General features: G+C 39.8%; 1 protein-coding gene across 5 annotated transcripts in view; it reads right to left on the bottom strand.

Moving 5' to 3' along the window:
- The window catches only part of LOC105841634 (nose resistant to fluoxetine protein 6), a 16,572-nt gene extending 1,067 nt beyond the window's left edge, over positions 1-15,505 (bottom strand). The window contains exons 1-12 of one of the 5 annotated variants that reach the window (XM_062673856.1): positions 15,352-15,505; positions 14,874-15,013; positions 14,157-14,472; positions 13,415-13,526; positions 8,984-9,068; positions 7,120-7,232; positions 4,772-4,850; positions 4,183-4,286; positions 2,985-3,158; positions 2,627-2,777; positions 1,978-2,176; positions 60-202 (exon numbers count right to left, since the gene is read on the bottom strand). In XM_062673856.1, the coding sequence (XP_062529840.1) occupies positions 60-202; positions 1,978-2,176; positions 2,627-2,777; positions 2,985-3,158; positions 4,183-4,286; positions 4,772-4,850; positions 7,120-7,232; positions 8,984-9,068; positions 13,415-13,526; positions 14,157-14,472; positions 14,874-15,013; positions 15,352-15,490 (1,755 nt within the window). In that variant the 5' untranslated portion in view covers positions 15,491-15,505. Of the gene's footprint in view, positions 1-59; positions 203-1,977; positions 2,177-2,626; positions 2,778-2,984; positions 3,159-4,182; positions 4,287-4,771; positions 4,851-7,119; positions 7,287-8,983; positions 9,069-11,307; positions 12,143-13,414; positions 13,527-14,156; positions 14,473-14,873; positions 15,014-15,351 lie in introns of those variants that run through there. The other 4 variants (XM_038017767.2, XM_062673858.1, XM_062673859.1 and 1 more) reach the window with 4 other exon arrangements.
- Positions 15,506-20,940: the final 5,435 nt, after the last annotated feature.

Here is a 20,940-nt window from a genome sequence, read left to right on the forward strand (position 1 = left end):
AAACTATGTACATGTGTATGTGGTGTGTGATATTTCAGAGATGAATTTATTTCACTTACAATTGCCATAGTCGAATGCTGGAAAGGCACGGTGGATAGTGATGCGGTGTACCGAATAATGGTCAAATGGAGAGTGTAGGCGCAGTAAGAGAGCCGTGCCACGATCGACCACCAATCCCACTCAAGCATTGGACGAAAGACGTCTGATATAAAGATACATCATATGAGATAGTATATTATTTGAGAGACGTTTAAGACTTGCTTGCTATTTTGCTTAAGAAGTAAGGAGCAAAAACAGTTGTGTATAGTCTATGGCAAGAACGTGTCGGGCATTCGCCTCGACAAATAAACAAACAAAATATTACACTAGAAGTACGTCGGACAATATTACGTTATTATATAATAATTAATGTTAGTTTAGCCGAAGCCGCTCTACCAATCCTTCTCTGCGCCCCGGATTCCACTCTGTCACTCGAGGACACCGTTGAATCCATAAACATCCTGACCGAACACGTATTTTCCGCGATCATAAGATCTTCCAAAGAATGCAGGTATGGTAAGCAGCGGCTTGGCTCTGCCCCTGGCATTGCTGACGTCCATGAGCGACGGTGACCACTTACCATCAGGTGGGCGGTATGCTCGTCTGCCTACAAAGGCAATAAAAAAAAGTCGATGTGGAGGACTGCTTCCACCGCATCAGAATCTCCCCCGAGCTTAGGAATCTCTTAAGAGTTAGGAATGCAGCAATCTGGGCTTACGATCGGTATCCCACGGAATCAAACTGGATTCAGATGCGTCTTCTACAGCGGGAAGTCAAATCCAGCTTAAACGACGCCCGAAATGAGAAATGGGATAGTTATTTAGCAGAACTCGCACCCACTCACCAAGGATACTGACGACTAGCTAGGACTCTCAAATCCTAAACTATCGCCACTATGCCTCCTGTCGTACGTCTCTCAAGCCATCCACCGGCATAGGATGACGATGAAAACGCAGAGCTGCTGGCCAATGCAGTCCAAGAGCATTGCACCACCAACACTCAATTCGCGGACTCCAAACAGACTGAGTTAGTCCACAGGGAGGTCGAGCGCAGAGCTTCCCTGCCGCCCTCGGACGCGCTACCCCCCATTAGCACTTCCGAAGTCGTGGAGGCAATCCACAACATGCAACCACGGAAAGCCGCGGGCTCCGAAGGCACCGCAACCGCGCCCTAAAAAAATTACCAGCCCAACTGATAGCAATGTTGGCCACCATTCTAAATGCCGCTATGACGAACTGCATCTTTCCCGCGGCGTGGAAAGAAGCAGACGTTATCGGCATACATAAGTCGGGCAAACCGAAGAACGAAACCGCGAGCTACCGCCCCATTAGTCTCCTCTCAGTGATAGGAAACCGTTCATGCGAAATGTGGACCTCCACGACGTCATGGACCTGGAGTCCATCAGTAAGTAGCAGCCTCAGTGCATCATTTCGAGAAAGCGGCACGACCAGAGAGCCCTCTCATCGTGGACGTTGGTAACTACTCATTCCCAGTCCTACGGACCGAATGGTAAACAGTCAACGTGGCCCAAAACACGTTATTTCGGATCTTCCCGATCCACTAACGTTGCTTTTATGTACTCCAAGCACCGGTCATCATTCTCGTCGAACCCGTCGTTTGCAACGAAGGGCTCAGCGAGTAAAATAACCCACAGACACAGCGCACTGAGTTTCTCGCCTGATCTTTTCAGTGGGTCGCGTTTCCGATCCGGTGGTAGATTCTGCGAAGCACTGCTCTTGCTAGGGTTAATGTTAGCAACGTCATCAGGTTTGAGCCTCGTGAGCTTACATACTAGTTAATGCTACGCTGAAATGGTCTCTCAAGACCATCAGCTTAGATAGGAAAAAAAACCAAAGAGTGCGCTTTCATTCGTGGGCCGTGGCCTTTGTAATTATTTGTTATCAGGTATGTCTATTAATGTAAAAAAGCCATACGTACTTTCAAGTTTCATGATCATTGCGCATAGGAGTACTGTTAAAAGTAATCCAAAAACAGGTTTCGCAGTTGCAGCATAAATTGTTCTCAACATGACTGAAGATCTAGGCGCGTCCATGTAGAAATACGAGGCCAGAACTATAATGCCACAATCCAGGACTAGTGGCAGGGGACCAGCCATCCAGCAGAGCATGTTATATTTCTAAAAAACATGTTTGTAAAAGTTTTATATCTGTAACCCTGGTTATTTCAGTTATGTGAAAGTTTGCTATAAAATAATTTGTTGAAATATTATGGGTATTGTTGATTTGGATGTAGAGAAAGTACAGGGTCTAAGTTGGGTTAGCAAGGTATACTTACATATAAGAAGTGTACTCTCCGAAGTTAATAGACCAGTGGAACTGCCAGCCAAAACAACAATATCATGTTGTTTCGATCCCATATATCACATAATTGTTGTTGTTTTGGTTTATGGGGGACAGAACTGACAACTTCATAACACTTCGATGCCTAAGCTTAATTTTGAGTCAAACTCATGATCCTTAAACATTCATAATATTGTCAGTGGCCGCTTAGCACCTGGACGGTACAGCCTTGTCTGACGTCATCACCGGTAAAATGCTACATTTAGTAAATAAAGGAGAAAAAATACCTTAAATTTGTCAAAATTGAGGTCAATCTTCTGCCAATAGTAAAACAGGTATCCTGCACCCATCCCCAGGATGTAACAGGGTATATTGGTGTGACTTCGTCTGTATACTTTTAAGAACGTCGGGTCTCCCCTGATGTGGTTCCGAATTACTCTGTTAGATGGAACAATAATACTATTGGGTAACAGGCAAATCACTGCGCAGGGCTTAGTGAAACTTATTATTATATATATTTGATTTAAATTTTAATGGGAAGACTGGAGAGAAAGAGAAAGATTAAGAGATAGTGGTCAGAAATGACCTGAAATACGATGTTAATTTTTACTTTTATTTCAAAAGAACTTTCAATAATCAACTTACTCGGGAGTGGTCATGACAGTGCCGTTCAAGTCTTCAAAGTAGGTGTGAGCTGCTATAATGGCGATGCCAATGAAAAACCAAGTTGGGAGAACTATCTTCCTAGATTTTGAAGTTCGGCACACCAGATATATAAATAATCCAAAAATGAACAATTGCATATCAACGGCTATGTACCTGCAAAAATATTTAATTTGCATCTCACGGCCATCTGTAGTTGGCAAATACATCTTATATCGTAATGACTTCATGGAAAGAAGAGACATGAGACTGGAGACTTGATGGTACTTTCGAACTGCCACATATGTTTGATTTCTGGCAGATACAATTATTAAGACGACTCGCTAGTTGATACCGACTCGTGCTTTCGATACACCAATTTATCACATAAGTGGTCTAATTTTTTTGTGAGTTTGGTTGCATCATTTTAATCTATGATTTGCCTGACTAATGGCTCATAAGCCAATGTCTAAAGAAAAATATAGGTGAATTAAGCCCATGGTTGTCTATGACTAATAATTGCTCTATGCACTAAAGATTAGCCAAAATAATAGGACTTTTTGGCGGGAACGCGAGGAGTGAAGTTGTATGATTTGTTTTATTTTGTTTAAATTAGTGTTTCTTCGGGTTTAAATGTGTAATAACTGTGGTTTATTAACTGTTGAATTCTATTCTTAATTGAATACATTAAATTTATACATATACCTATAAACATTATATTTATATGTAAGGTACCACTATGTTATATTTATTTATAAACATTATATTTTCTATTGTAAAGTGGACCAGGGGAATAGATCCAGAATGGCGGAGTTTCTGGTTCAAGCTCTTCAGATGCTTCTCAATAAAGCAGTTGTCCATTGTCTAGATTCCGTGAACCTTTCTCAGGATGTTAGTTAGTTAGCAAGTTGAATGAAAACATTGCGTTTTGAAATATGTAGGTATAAAAACACGAATGTTTTGTCGATACCCAGGTGTATCGGCCTATTCTTGAGAAGATGATAGGTAAGTCTTATTGTTACATGTAATAGAAAAAAAACCGATGTATATAAATACGAATAAACACTCTATTGTAGCTCGTATTGGAGTAATAGTAGATGTAGTTCTAATGGAATCGAAACCTGTACGCTTTAAAAGAACTTTGCGTTATTCCGAACCCTGGGTTTTATTTCTTATTACATTTATAATACAATTAATGTACCAAGATTGTACCAAGCAGTCTGTATTGTCAATGTAGTTGTGGATGTACAAGAGATGTTGCCACCAATATTTTCTGCAATCACGTATTTCGGACACAGCCATCTCCTGCAATGAAATCATTAAGATTATAACATATTGGGCAAGATCAAACCTCGGTAGAGTTTTGTCTCATTTGAGGCTTTGATGCATTTTGTTGAAGCAAAGTTGGCTTTAGTCAGTTCAACTCTGACATTCCTCGTCTGCTGACTCCAACCAGTAAGCTGAAGTCAGGTAATTAACTGTTGACCTCTTGAAAGTTTACATTATTATCAGAATTTGTTGATTACTCTGTTCTCGGTTTTGTTTGGAATATGCCATCATAATTCACCCATTGAATACTAGCAATTTAAGGGTAGAACATGAATATACTATGCTTGCTGACGGGTAGTCGTTTTATTGCTTTGTTTCTTTGACGGTTCCTTTTTTTTTTAACCTGGTGAGTGGAGAGCACCTTGCAGTCGTGGAGTTAGAACATGGAGTAAGCGGAAGCAAACTGACTTTATTTTAATAAATCATGAATGAAGAATGGGCATGACTACTATAAAACTTACATGCCAGAATGGTCCTGTATTGATATGTCTCATCCAAGTCGATGTTAGTGCTAATATTAAGGCATATGGTGGAGTAAGCCTGGAAAAGATGAAATTATAAGCTAGAATGGTAAATTTTGAGAAAAGTCACATGTGTTAAAATAATAACTATTTCCACTAATGAAGGTTTATGCTTTATTCGGAGGATTATAATTTTTGACCTTGACGTTACTCAATATTGACTAGTCTACCATCAAATGTGAAACATCACATCTAATAATTTTAAAAATAACTTAAAGTGGTTTTTCTTTTTATAATATTCATCATTTTTAAAGTACACATTCTTATTTTTGTACTGTAAATTTTGGGCCATTTTTTATTTGTATTTATCGAAAAGTTTGTTAGGACTATGTGTTAGGACAGCTCGATAATATTAGTATAAATGGTTTATTGTGATATTATAATTTACTTATTGTCTACCATTAAGGATTTTTTTTTCGCTTTAAGAATAATCATTTGAAATGAATGATTAAAACTAAAACTTATATGTTTGTATTGGCATATCAATTACAATACCGTATTGTAATTGGCTAATTATTCATTTGATCTACTTTTTTAATTCTCTGACGGCTAATATAAGAATATTTTACCAGAACCTTTTTACCTAACCAGAACTGCATGACTAGTCCGGTCAATTTAGACCAAAAAATGAGAGTGAAGTTACATAAAGTCCCAACAAGCTGAATTTCAGTGAAATTGTTCAAAATATAATTATAAACAATGTCTAGAAGTTCCCCATCATTCCCCTGTAAGGAATTTTTTTTGTTCAAGGTCAAAGGTCAAAAAAATGAGTTTTTCGCTATTTTCAGCAAAACGGTAAGTTTTATCATAAAAGTACCTCAGACAAAAATTGTAGATCATAAAATTATCTATAAAAAATGTATCAATACTTTTTTTCTTACGAGCCACCGTTTCTGAGATATAACGATTCAAAAAGTTATAAAAGTTGTTATCGTCATAATATGCATGAGTACGCCACGTATATACATCTAGAGTTGTTATATTTTATATAATATATATAATAGCTATATATAATAAGCTCCTAAAAAACTACCTGTTTAGATAAGCATCGATATGCATGTTTCGTTAAAAATACTAAAAATAAAAAACAAGTTCAATTAGCTTGTCTTCCTCCAACCTCAGTTGCTGCTCACCAACATCTTTTTCGAGTATATTACCAAGTTCAAGTGTGGCTTGGTTATCAGCTAGACCCTACAGACTGGGGTTGGAAGTTGGTCAACAATATATTAGAGCCAGTTCAAACTTTAATTCCACCTGCGCCGGAAAAACTGCTGAACACTATTTTTTGCAACTGCAAAAAGGGATGCAGTGCTAAATGTGGTTGCAAAAAAGTCGGACTGTCTTGTTCTTTGGCATGCACAAATTTTCAAGGCCGGTCGTGCTCTAATATTGAATCACAAACAATGGAGAATTCGTTTGGCTCCGACGAAGTATCATGCGATACATCGCTATTGACGCAATTTACTTGCATCCAAAATGAAGATGAAGAAGAAGCAGGAGAAGAAGAACAAGAAGAAGATCAAGAAGAAGAACAAGAATTTGAAACTTACGAATAAGACGAATAAACTTCAACACTTTTTTTAAATTTACATCATTTTTATATTTCCCAATCTTTGAAAATTTCCGTTATTATGCAATAGTTTTACATTAAACAGGATCACAACTGACCCGTGGAGTAGGCCTACTGGATAAACCACGTTAAAAAAACGCGCTATGTACACTACCTCATAGGTGTCGTGGAAACGTGTGCATATTATGACGATAACAACTTTTATAACTTTTTGAATCGTTATATCTCAGAAACGGTGGCTCGTAAGAAAAAAAGTATTGATACATTTTTTATAGATAATTTTATGATTTACAATTTTTGTCTGAGGTACTTTTATGATAAAACTTACCGTTTTGCTGAAAATCTTTTTTTTGACCTTTGACCTTGAATAAAATTTTTCCTTACAGGGGAATGATGGGGAACTTCTAGATATTGTTTATAATTATGTTTTGAACAATTTCACAGAAATTCAGCTTGTTGGGACTTTATGTAACTTCGAATGTCTAAATTGACCGGACTAGACTGTCTAGACTGTATGTACAGCATCATAAAATTAAATTTTGTAGAGACTGATCATTAATGTAGCTTGCAGTCTACGAGTTGCTACAGACTGCTGTTTGCTGTAGGCGTTGTGATCATACCTCTGGAATACCTGACCAAAGGTATCACAATCAATATTTTATTTTATTTCCATTAATGGGAGTAGACGGACATTAAATTAAAAGCAAAAAAGGCTTACCGCAACCATCTCAGCAAAGTCTGTTTTGGTAGAATTTTCCAGTTAATCTCATGACTCTCTTCATATATTTGCAGGTTGTATGAGAGCAGGAATCCAGATATTATAATGAAAAGCTGTATAATCAATGTACCATTGAATAGTAGATGATAGTAGATGTTATCATAAAGCTGCAAGTGGAGATACTAATAAACTGAATGATGTGTGCCATCGTTTAAAAACAAAGAAGATAAATAGTCGGTTTTATTTTGTGGTCACCGTCGTTCACAGGCGTGAGCAATCCCAGGGTTATTGCCAGGAGACTGAGAGACTGAGAGACAAGAGACAAGAGACAAGATTGCCCACCGTTGATATGACTACAATAAATCGATGCCTCCAATGAACACTACTCTAACTCCAAATTCGTAGGTTTACAGGAGGAGCGTTTAAACGAAAAAAGTTGATAAAATCTTTATTATTGCAGATATATTTATGGTTTTTTCTTGTGTAACTAGCTGATTTACTCTTGCTTCGAACCCCATCAAAAACAATAGTGATTTGTAATACCTACTTTTAAAATAGTGAAGCGATTTGCGTGAAAAACGAAAATTAAAAAATTTGAGTTAGAGTAGTGTTCATTGGAGGCATCGAAATGATCTTGCTCTTCTACAGTACAATCATTTATTTTAAGGTATTGGCCCCAGAAACCATAAAGGCTATTTTCACTTAAAAGGTCTACAACATGTAAAAGAGTTCTTCAGTTCTAGGCTGGCTTTAATTTTTAAACCAGGGTATGCGATGTAAATCTCTGTATTAAAAAAATCATAGAGGTTTGCTATTGGATCATTTTCTTTAGGTTTACTTCTTAGACTTTATTTTTTTAAGTCCTTAAAAAAACAACAATTAACTACTGATTGAAAAAGCTGCTAGTATAATTATTTTGTCCGTGCAGTTTGGGTCATAAAACATAGCCCGGCTAGGGCGGTAAGCATGTTGCGCGGGCGCAACGCCATTATCGATAAAAATAAATGGGTCATCGAAGGCAGGTACACGCCGGCGCCGGCGGGGCGGTATACGAAGGGTGGTGAGACATTGTTATGTTATGAGTCATTTGTTGTACCTACCTTCAAATTATAGTACAAATGTCGAAGAGAAATGTGATTTTGTGCATTCGTTCTCTGAATTTCTTTAGTGACACAATGGCTACTCCTTTGTTTTGTACCAAAACGGCAGAATTTATTCAAATATTTTGCTTGCTGGCAAAAATATACAAGCACAAGCACGTGTTATTATCAACAATGTGTTAAAAATTTTCGCTGAAATGAGAATAGATTCCGAAAAGTTACAAAGTGTTAATTTCTGCCGTTCTCGTTCACTTGCTGCGGCGATATGTGGTATAAGTGTTCGATTAGTGATTTTTCTTTCATTTTTATCACTAACCCACAAAATGACAAAACTAAATACACTATCGATAGCGCTTATTCGACAACAATAATGCGCATCACTATGCCCGTCCATAAGGCTCGTGAGTGGAAGAGAGATAGAAATACTCGCTTCAACGCTCCGATTTTTTATGACCCAAACTGCACGGACAAAATAATTCTACTATAGTATAGGTTCAAATTTTAATGTACCTACTTAAACTTACACGACGTTGCATACCGCTGGCTCTATTTTATATGTTTGACTTACAAAAGGGAAGATAGAAACAAATGCCTTCCTAGTATTTTTTTCGATATTTGCGAGTCATAGACATTACTCGTATTAAAACAAATTTTACAGCTCATTCTCGCGGTTTTTATTGTCATTTGTTTCTGACGTTTAGAACACTAGTTTTCGTGGTGAAGGATATAAACGAACTATCTATATAAACAGAAATACAACAAACCTGCTCCAAATATCTCGGATTATTGTTACATATGAAGACTGGAAGGATTGCATGTACCATTATCACCAAACACATTAATACACTCCTGAAAACCGAAGCGATCTGATTAGAATTATGTAATATGTCTCGTATAAACCCATTTAATTCAAAAAGTTTTGGATGTGTTGTTATATAAATAAATAATATAAAGCTTTTATATTTCTTGCAAACTAATGGCAGTAGGTATATGAAAATAATGTTTCAACTAGTTTTCAACATGCGTTTATTTGCAAGACCCCTCCTCGGGTGAAGGCCTCCTAAGAAAATCATTGATCCCTATTCTGGGCCACATGTATAGAATCTAGTTTAGGCTCGCTGTCCTTGTGATGTCATTCTGCTATCTTATGTGCCAATGTTCTCTGTCGCTTTCCCCTGGACCATTCCGCGAAGTGACTCCTTGGGTTAATTTTCTACTTGACCCGCCTTTTTCTATTTAAGGTTTTACGTATGTTTTAGAGCATCGGTGGCTTGATTTACTTTTTTTATGTGTCTTATTTTTTGTTTTTTTATTAATGTTCAGCATACTACGTTCCAAGCCTCATTGGCAACTGGTAATTATATTCCTAATTGTACTAGTAAATTTCTGGTCTGACCAACATAAGTTAGGCACGGTGGAGGACATGTGCTTACCGCTTTGAGTTTAATATTTATTGGCATACTAGCTGACCCGGCAAACATTGTTTTGCCATATATAAGATTTCTAGGGAATTTCTAGTGTAGAAAAAAAAACTAACTTATTGTAAGTGTGTAAGGATGTGGTAAATGAGTGAAAGAGGTATGTAGTGCTGTGAACGATGAGGGAATATATAATAAAAATAACAAAACCTCATTCAACCACATAATACCTCATTATAACAAAAAAAAAAGTCCAAATAAAAAAAATTATGTTAGGTATGGACAACCCTAATCACTTAGGGGTATGAAAAATAGATAGTAGCCGATTCTCAGGCTTACTGAATACGCATAAAAAATTTCATGAGAATCGGTCAAGCGGTTTCGGAGGAGTATGGGAACGAACATTGTGACACGAGAATTTTATATATATAATGTATTTATTTATTGATATCAAAATACAGTTTAACTTTGTAAAACTATAGCAATTGAGTTGCTCTTATAAAGAGAAACAACATTTAAAGCTATTGCTTCACCATTATTTTTATATCTTTTTATATTTTAATATTGCAAAAATGCTCTTTATATGTCTAATGTTCTAATGTTTTTTTAATCGAAATTCTATTTGTCATCTATAGAAGAATGATATAAAAAACATATTAACCTCTTTAAGGATTAATGGTATAGAGGTTACATCTCCCCCCCTTAAAATTGTAAAGTCTTATTTAATAAACTACTCCATTACTGGAATAAGTTTGGTAATATGAAAGAGATTTGACTCAGACTTTCTATGACCTGTGTTTACTTTATAAATTGTGTTGGATATTTTGTCTACAATTTGATAAGGTCCTATTTTCAATTCATCTAGTTTTTTTCGGTTTAATCGGTTTCCGTTTTCAACAAATACCAAATCACCAACTTTTAGTTCATGTTTTCTGTTTTTATCAAACCTTTCTTTATTATAATTATGAGATTTTATACTATTTTCTAAAGCAATTTTTCTGTCTCGCAATATATAACTATCTGTTATATTCTGTTTCAGTTCATCTGGTAGAATATCAACGTTTTTTCCCTGCAGTAAATATTTTGGATCAATTTCTTTTAATTCCATCTCTAATTCAGAATTGTTAACACTCCTTATTTGGGCTTTTTTTGGCCTATCATCATTTTTAACTTTGAACCAACATTTGGATTCAGGGTGGTAACGTATCCCTTTATTCTGCTTTTCACAAATTTTACACGGACTAACTAAGGGCTTTATATTATTCTCTTTAAGCTTACGTTCGGGAATACTTATCATTTTATCAAACGTTTTTTTCTTTACCCTATGTTCTAAGCTTCTTAAATTATTAAATAAGTCTTCAGTTTCCTTTAAACTATTCCTATCAATCTTATCTGCAATAAAATTTGGTAATCCCGTGGCAATTAGATCAATTAGAGTGAGTTTATCTATGGACTTATTTATCTCTAATAGTAATCTCTCTTTCTTTACCGCATACTCCAGTAATGAACCCTGCCTGTATTTAAATAACATCGCATACCTGATTGGAGACCAACTCTTATCGGCATATGTTCTACAAAAATTATTTTTCCACGTTACCCATTCCGAATTCATTGTATGCTTTATAAGCATGGAACTATACCAGTCTAAACAAGAACCCTCTATAAATAACCTAAAGATTTCAATTTTTTTTTCATCTTCTTCTATTCCTATACGGGCACATTCTGCTTCAAAGGTAGTCATCCACTGGGACACATTAGTAATCTTGCTGTTGAATTTTTCTATGACAATTTTTTCTGCCATTCTCCCTGTATTAAATGATTTTGACGAATCTTTTTTTATTTCAGAAATTTTTTCTATAATTCTTGCTAGAGATTCTTCCGAAATTCCGGTTGTTGAAGTTTGTGGTTTTGTTTGTTCCTCCAATAGGTATCCCATAAATTGCTTATTTCCATCTTCATCACAATAAACAGCCTTCATCTGTGGGTTCATGGATATCCACACCTGTCGTTTCTCATGCCGTTTTTGTAATGTAGCCTTTACTTTCTGAAAGATTTCGGTCTGTACTATTTTATCATGTAATTTTACAGGTTGTAACTTATCTGGGATCGTAAAGGTGCGGCCATCGAAATCCGTGATTGTCGTTACACAAATAGTATTTGTTTTTACATCTTCATTGGCTTTAACCATGAACTCGAATTTCAATTTATCCATTTTTCTTGGTAACTAGCTGTAGAAATGTTGTTTCTCTTTATAAGAGCAACTCAATTGCTATAGTTTTACAAAGTTAAACTGTATTTTGATATCAATAAATAAATACATTATAAAACAACATTTAAAGCTATTGCTTCACCATTATTTTTATATCTTTTTATATTTTAATATTGCAAAAATGCTCTTTATATGTCTAATGTTCTAATGTTTTTTTAATCGAAATTCTATTTGTCATCTATAGAAGAATGATATAAAAAACATATTAACCTCTTTAAGGATTAATGGTATAGAGGTTACATATATTAGATTACTTTTAACATTTCTTTCATATTCCAAGTGTTTTGTATTTATTGTTTTACTTCTTACCATTATTTTTTATATTAAAGCCTGTTTTCCCAAGTAGTTGTATTTTTCTGTATATGCATGTACTTCATTATCAACTGAGATGCTTGATTCTATGTTATTCGTCATACGCATTGTTTTTTTTAAGTTAATTTGCAGACAATTTTTTCGGCCGGCTTCGTTTAGTGAATGGATCATAAGTTGTTATTAATTGTATAACTGATTCTAAGAGCATCACTAGATCATCAGTGAAATGGAGGTGACCGAGGTAGTTGCCATTAATATTCATTTCTTATTTCTCAAAGTCCAGTTTCTCATTATTTCTTCCAAGACGGCAATGAATAGTTTCGGAGATGGGCTGTCACCTTGCGTTACTCTTCCGCTGATGGAAAAGCTTGGGCCAATTTTAGACAGTTTTGCTCAGGTGCATCGTCTATTAACCCTGACTGACTCTGTCCATTGAGTAGGTGTTTTTTCTGTGGTTTCCAGTATGCGGTTAAACAGAAGGGTGCGTAGAAGAGATGGTAGTAATGGCCGTTTTTACAGGGTTTTTTTTGCCTGGGCTTTTGTCCATTTTTTTATTGCCTCAACTACTTTTTCTTTTTGATTGGATGAAGTCTAATTTATTTTTATATTCTCTGTTTGGCGGACACAAAGTCCATTTTCGGTTCGACTTACTATTAAAAGTGCTTAAAATTGCAGTTTTATTTTAAAGAGCAAAATATATTACGGAGGGCCTCTTTTTATCTGCCCATATCCATTTGATTTCATCAATAAGTATATTATTCTTGTCGAGGCTGACTTATTTTTGCGCTTAAGTCGCCCATCAATATGTACCTACGTTTTGTACTTTTGGGTACCTAGTGGTTTTGTTTATAAGTATTTATAAATAAACTTTCTATTTCTTCTTTCGTTGCTTTTGTGGGTATGTATACTTGACTAAGTGATATTTTGTTTCCGTTTATGCTAAATTAAATAGTGGAATAGTTGCTTTAAAATTATATTGAGACTTAAACTTATCTCCCAATGACGGCAGTTGGTGAGTTAAGCTTTCCGTTAAGGTGTTCATGAGGGACAGTGACCACTTACAATCGGGTGGAACGTAGAGTGCCGTAGGACGTAGAGGTCCATGAAAGCCATGAAAAAAATCATCCATTAGCTAGGTGGTATGTGTGACAATAATAAAGTTAGCAAGTAGGACAACATTTGGAAATTAGATTTACCTCAAACCATTCAAACATTTGAGTGGACGAAGCCGCGGGTTGCTCTCGTCAAATGGCTTAATTAGCCTACGCCAGTTGCATCGTATTGAAAAACATTGGTACCAATCCTTATCTGAAAATATTGACAAGATATTTACGTATCGTATTAAAACATATTTATGTATATGGTTAATGGCATTAGGTATATGTAGGAGTTGGACCGATTAAATCGAGCTCCATCGCAAAACATCCGACTCTCATCAGTGACAGGTTGGTACCGATTTCTGTGACCACGTCAGCCACTAGGCCAGCTGTTATAACATAGATTGTTATAACCGATAAATTTTGTTCGTCTCATTACTTGATGTTATTCTGTCATTGTGGAAGTTATTTGTGAACATGTGTTTTATTTATTTTTGGCGAGTTATGTACATGTTTACTTTACAAAACTGTCTTCGAGTCCTGGTATAGCCGCAAACGAATAGACCAGTCGTCTTCGTCAGTTAGCTTATAGTCGAGGTTTTCGTTGATGTCGAACTAAAGTGTTTTCGTTACTTTAGATAGGCAGAAAACCTGACCGCCGACATGGTGGCGGCTATTGGCGAACATGCCAACCTCAAGATAACTACCACCTACCTGCATTTAAAAATAACGAGAATGGACCGCTTTTCTAAAGCCAACGAATACGTCTAATAACTCAAGGGAGATGCTTGCATTCGTATTATTCGGAACGCTTGGTGGCGCTTCCTCTTCGGTAACTTACTTTTTTTAGTTCCATCGGCGAAACATAAATCACAAAAACTTCCAACTACGTTTAATAGAATTAAGATAAGACAGGCGATGCCAACAATTGCGTCACCGATATCCAACTTGAAATCTTCCTTCTCATTGGAACACGATACATCGATGACTTTTGTTTTTAAACGATGCTCGGACCAAAACGATTCGTTGAGATGGGCCTCAACGTACTGTTTCGGGTCCCAGATTGAAACGTTTGTTTGGTTACGATTATCAAACAAGCACACGCCGTAGAAAAGTTTAGAATGATTGTAATGTTTCGCTGTGTGCTCGGAGAATTCCTGTAAAGATATATTCACAATTTAGTGTCGAGATTTTAATTTCATAGTCTACTTTCTTGCAGCTGGAAAAAACCTACGATATGTACCCGATAAATAAGAGTAAGATCTATGAGGCTATATGAGATTCTCTTTTTTTAAATCCTTGAGTTGGTTCACAAACATGTGTAAAGTAGGTATCTTCTTAAACAATTGGTAGCTGCCAACCTACCGGGAGTTTTATCCTTCAGGTCGCGACCACATTTAACCTCCACTTCAGATGTACCTCACTTGTATCTTAGACCCATCCGGACCCATATCACAGATATGAAATATCTTTAAAAAGCCATTTATCTTACAATGAATCATCAAAAGGTTAATACTATTTTAAGTCTGTCTTAATTGTACTGTTATCCTTTACTCACAACTATCATATCATAAACGGGGTTTGGCGCAGCCTTTATAATTTCAAAATTGGTAGTACAGTATATCCCTTCTGGTTTGCTCAAACAGTCTTCGTAATTGTCAATTTTAAATAACGCTGGCATACGGTGGTATTCGGTTGCTGAAATCAAACAATCGTTGCGAAACATCACTCCTGCCAACTTGTATTATGGGTAATACACAAGACACCAACAGAGAGTGCGGGGCCTCCACTCTGCTTAAGCCTAAGTTGGGGGCTGATATAGTCTTGTCGCCAAGAGATGAATTATATTTTATTGAGTTGAAATTACAAGTGATAGGTTTGCCTATGAACTTGTTGATTACTGCATTGCTGATGTAATTTTCGGTTTGCTGATCGAAAATACCTATTTTTGAAGAAAGCTAATAAATACAATAACTAATTCACGTACAGTTAAGAAGTACCTACACCACACAATCTCTGCAGTAAAAAAAACTTACCATTCAATTTATAAATAACACCATAACTCTCACCAAAAATAAATAGTAACATGAAAATATTCAACATTTTATTTGATGCCTCGAACACGCCTATGGCATGTCGAGTGCAGTATTGAAATGATACGAGTCTATTGTGCATCTTGACTTGAAGACTTCTTATTTTGTATACGATCATATTCTTAAGTTCCGTAGGTATCAAGAAAACAGTACAGAAGCCTACTAAAACCGTTCGATGCTCGTATGTTCCTAATTTACAATCTTATTTCATTAACATCGAACACAATACGTGGACATTTGATGGTGAGAGGTTACCATCGCTCGTGGAGATCGCGGATGAGGGAGGCAACACAGGAACGGAAATAAAAGGAAATGAATGAACACAGTAGTTCAATTATAATAATGAAGTATGCGGGTACTCTGTCACTTCTACTAAGTCTATTCACTCTCACTCTACTCACTTCACTTATTCGTCATTTTAGTATTCTTCTTCTCCATCGCTCTCTCATTGCTGAGGATCGTGACTCCGTTTGAGCTTGTCGACTGCCAGCCTCCATCGGTTCCGGTCAATTGCCTGGTGTAGTGCAGCGCTAAGTGGTCCGCTGGTTTGCTCGGAGATCTGGTCGGACCAACGTTTGGGGCTCCGGCCTCTAGGACGTTTTCCTTCTACTTTTCCAGTGACCATCAGACGTTCCAAGTTGTCTACACCTCTGCGGGCAACGTGGCCAAAGATATGCGATCCTAATTAACTTAACTCTGTTATTAATAATTATTATATCTGTTTGGTTCTAATTATTTATTCGTAGGTTTGGTTATCTTAATCAGGCCAATATTTAATATCTGCGTCATTTGTTCTCTGTATTATTTCTAAATATCAGATCAAAGAATTCTGTGTCTCTGCCTGACTACTTTTCAGGATATAATAATATCGTCCCTGACCACGTCGGAAATAATACAGTAAGATATGAGAAATATTATCAAGGAACCACAAAACTTCCATAAAGACTGTGTTTAAAACTCAATTAGTGAGTACGGTAGATGGCGAGTTTTTTGTATTGATTAGTGAACCAATCTACCACCAAGGACATAAAAACTTGGTGTCTAAAAATATGTTTTTTGTGGAGACGGTTAAGCCTCTAACAACGGCTGCATCCTTAACTAAAATATGTTCCTTTCTGCAATACTCCGCATCAGCTGTGAAGTTCGACTCACACAAGCGTGGCTCGTAAGGAAAGTTTCCGAGTTTATCAGAGCTGAAGACATGCTGTTTAGTCCTAATCTAATGTCATTTTGTTGTCCTTTTTGTAACTTTTTTTTTATATTTTACATTGTTGTGTTTGTTTAAATCTAGCTTCCTTAATAAGTATCATCATCATCATCTCAGCCTGTCCATTGTCCACTGCTGAACATAGGCCTCTCCAAGTGATCTCCAGATCTTAATAAGTATAACGTGTTCCAATTTAAAAGGAAAAGTAAATATTTGCTGAACTCATACTCAAGTGCATAACGATTGGTAGGTCTGATGCTGGTGTGCGCGTCACGCCGCAGGTGCCGTCGGAAAGTCAGCGCCGCAGTACCGATTGTCATTCCGATAGAGGCACCCGTCACGTGCGGACGTGCCCATCGACCACTCGATCGCCCGCCCTTTGTTCACCCGGCTTTTGTTAGCCCGGCCATTGTTCGTGGTACATCTGCCGACCAAGTGTTTTTTCTGGAAGTTTTTATTTGTTTTGTTTCTTTTTGTTATTTCTGTGTTCGTGGTACATCTGCCGACAAACCGCTTTCCAGGAAGTGTTTATTTGTTTTGTTTCTTTTTGTTATGCTTGTTTTGTTGTGTTTTTTCTTTATCCTGTAGTAATCACGCCGCATCGCCACCTGTGTTCAATAGAACCGCTCAGTTCCGAGAAGTTAGGGGCCTCGCCGTAAGGCGAGTGTATTCAAAGTCCCGGGGCAGCCCCACCTGGGCACGTATCCATAATGGACGCTGTATTCGCGGAATTTCTCCGGCTTCGCTACCCAAAGCTCACTTCCGAGTTTCTGGCCTTCAAGGCCGACCACACAGCAAGCCCTCTCGTGGACTCCGCCGACCTCGCTGCTCCTACGTCACCTGTACCTGCGTGCAAAGCTTCTGCATCGAGCACCGCAGCCTCCGTCGTGCCTGCCGTTCCCGCGTCGCCTATACTGGCGAGTAAAACTGCTGCGTCGTCCGCCGTGGCCACCGTTCCAGCTGTGCGATCATCCGCGGCCTCCGTCGCGCCCTCCAAAACACCTGCTCGTAGGTCACCTGCGCCCGCCTCCTCGTCGTCCTCCGACTCTGACTCGGAGATGGAGGTCGACCTCGCCCCCGCCTCATCGACGGATGAATTTACCCTGGTACAAAAGGGTAAGAAGCGTGCTGCGGAGTCTCGAGCTCCCGCGGCCGCTTAAATTAGCAAAGCCGCGAACGCGTCGCGCCCCCGCCCCCAGGCTCCCGTTGCGCCTCCAGCCCGTGCCAGTCCGTCGCCGCGTCCGGTGGCACAAAATAAAACCCAGTCCCCTCCTCCGGTAATCCTTCAAGAGAAGGCAGCTTGGGATCGAGTTTCCCTGGCCCTTAAGGCCAAAAATATCAATTTCACGAATGCCCGTAACCTCGCGAACGGCATCCAAATAAAGGTGCATTCATCTGATGACCATAGGGCCCTCACCTCTTACCTCCGTAAGGAGCGTATAAGCTTCCACACTTATACGCTTCAGGAGGAGCGCGAACTCCGCGTTGTAATACGCGGAATCCCTAAAGAGTTAGATGTAGAGCTCGTAAAAGTCGACCTGTTAGAACAAGGCCTACCAGTGAATCGGTGCACCGTATGCACACCGGTCGCGGTAGGGAGCCATATAATATGGTTCTAGTCGCTCTCCAGCCTACCCCCGAGGGTAAGAAAATCTTTAACACACAGACCGTCTGTAGGCTCTCTGGTATCGCTGTCGAAGCCCCCCATAAAAAAGGCACTCCTAACCAGTGCCATAACTGTCAATTGTACGGGCACTCTTCCCGTAACTGTCACGCGCGCCCCCGATGCGTCAAATGTTTAGGCGATCACGCCACGGCCCTATGCACTCGCGATCAAAAAACCGCGACGGAACCGCCTAGCTGCGTCCTGTGTCGAACACAGGGTCACCCCGCAAATTACCGCGGATGCCCCCGGGCCCCGAAAATAAATCGCCGCGTCGCCCGCCAAAACCGCCTCCGAGCTTCCGGCCCAGACATCAAAGCCTCGGCACCCTCTGCGTCGCAGGCTAAGCCAGCGTTCGTTCCGGCGGCGGTGCCCAGTGTCTCGGCTTGGGCGAAACCGCTGCCATACACGAACACGGCTACAACTCCCTCCTCCGCGATTCGTCCCGCCCCCGCGACTCGTCCCTCTCCCGCGACTTGCCCTCCGACCGCGTCCGAAAATCTCGCTTTAGCGATCGACTTCTTTCAGTCGATCAACTTTGAGCGCGTTAACGCTTTGGGCGACGCCATTCGCGCTGCCTCCACTGCACAACACTTTATCGCCGTTGTGCAGGAATACGCCGACGTATACGCGTCGTATTAAATACGTACGTCCTCCCCTCACTCCGCCGGTAATCAATGGCGTATATAAGTAGAATAAGGCCCCTATCCGTAACGATAGGATTTTTTAACGCTTACGGTCTCGCAAATCAACGTGATCAGGTTTCTGACTTTTTGCGTGACCATCAAATTGATTTCTTTTTAGTGCAGGAGACCCTACTTAAGCCCGCGCGCCGTGACCCTAAAATCGCGAACTATAACATGGTCAGGAACGACAGGCTCTCTGCCCGTGGTGGTGGTACCGTCATTTACTATAGAAGAGCCTTGCATTGCGTCCCGCTCGATCCTCCCGCGCTCGCTAATATCGAAGCATCAGTGTGCCGAATCTCACTGACGGGACACGCGCCGATCGTTATCGCGTCCGTTTATCTTCCACCGGATAAGATCGTTCTAAGCAGTGATCTCGAGGCGCTGCTCGGTATGGGGAGCTCTGTCATTCTGGCGGGCGACCTAAATTGTAAACACATCAGGTGGAACTCACACACCACAACCCCGAATGGCAGGCGGCTTGACGCGTTAGTCGATGATCTCGCCTTCGATATCGTCGCTCCGCTAACCCCGACTCACTACCCGCTAAATATCGCGCATCGCCCGGATATACTCGACATAGCGTTATTAAAAAACGTAACTCTGCGCTTACACTCGATCGAAGTAGTTTCAGAGTTAGATTCAGACCACCGTCCCGTCGTTATGAAGCTCGGTCGCGCTCCCGATTCCGTTCCCGTCACGAGGACTGTGGTGGATTGGCACACGCTGAAGCCATAGACATCTTAACGTCACACATCACCTCGACATTAGATAGGTCATCGAAACAAGTTGTAGCGGAGGACTTCTTTCACCGCTTCAAATTGTCCGACGATATTAGGGAACTCCTTAGAGCTAAGAACGCCTCGATACGCGCCTACGACAGGTATCCTACCGCGGAAAATCGTATTCGAATGCGTGCCCTACAACGCGACGTAAAGTCTCGCATCGCCGAAGTCCGAGATGCCAGATGGTCTGATTTCTTAGAAGGACTCGCGCCCTCCCAAAGGTCTTACTACCGCTTAGCTCGTACTCTCAAATCGTATACGGTAGTAACTATGCCCCCCCTCGTAGGCCCCTCAGGCCGACTCGCGGCGTTCGATGATGACGAAAAAGCAGAGCTGCTGGCCGATATATTGCAAACCCAGTGCACGCCCAGCACTCAATCCGTGGACCCTGTTCATGTAGAATTAGTAGACAGTGAGGTAGAACGCAGAGCCTCCTTGCCACCCTCGGATGCGTTACCACCCGTCACCCCGATAGAAGTTAAAGACTTGATCAAAGACCTACGTCCTCGCAAGGCTCCCGGTTCCGACGGTATATCTAACCGCGTTATTAAACTTCTACCCGTCCAACTCATCGTGATGTTGGCATCTATTTTCAATGCCGCTATGGCGAACTGTATCTTTCCCGCGGTGTGGAAAGAAGCGGACGTTATCGGCATACATAAACCCGGTAAACCAAAAAATCATCCGACGAGCTACCGCCCGATTAGCCTCCTCATGTCTCTAGGCAAACTGTATGAGCGTCTGCTCTACAAACGCCTTAGAGACTTCGTCTCATCCAAGGGCATTCTCATCGATGAACAATTCGGATTCCGTACAAATCACTCATGCGTTCAACAGGTGCACCGCCTCACGGAGCACATTCTTGTGGGGCTTAATCGACCAAAACCGTTATACACGGGAGCTCTCTTCTTCGACGTCGCAAAAGCGTTCCACAAAGTCTGGCACAATGGTTTGATTTTCAAACTTTTCAACATGGGCGTGCCGGATAGTCTCGTGCTCATCATACGGGACTTCTTGTCGAACCGCTCTTTTCGATATCGAGTCGAGGGAACCCGCTCCTCCTCACGACCTCTCACAGCTGGAGTCCCGCAAGGCTCTGTCCTCTCACCCCTCCTATTTAGCTTATTCGTCAACGATATTCCCCGGTCGCCGCCGACCCATTTAGCTTTATTCGCCGACGACACGACTGTT

This window comes from Bombyx mori, chromosome 19 (assembly GCF_030269925.1).
Source record: "Bombyx mori chromosome 19, ASM3026992v2".
NCBI lineage: Eukaryota > Metazoa > Arthropoda > Insecta > Lepidoptera > Bombycidae > Bombyx > Bombyx mori.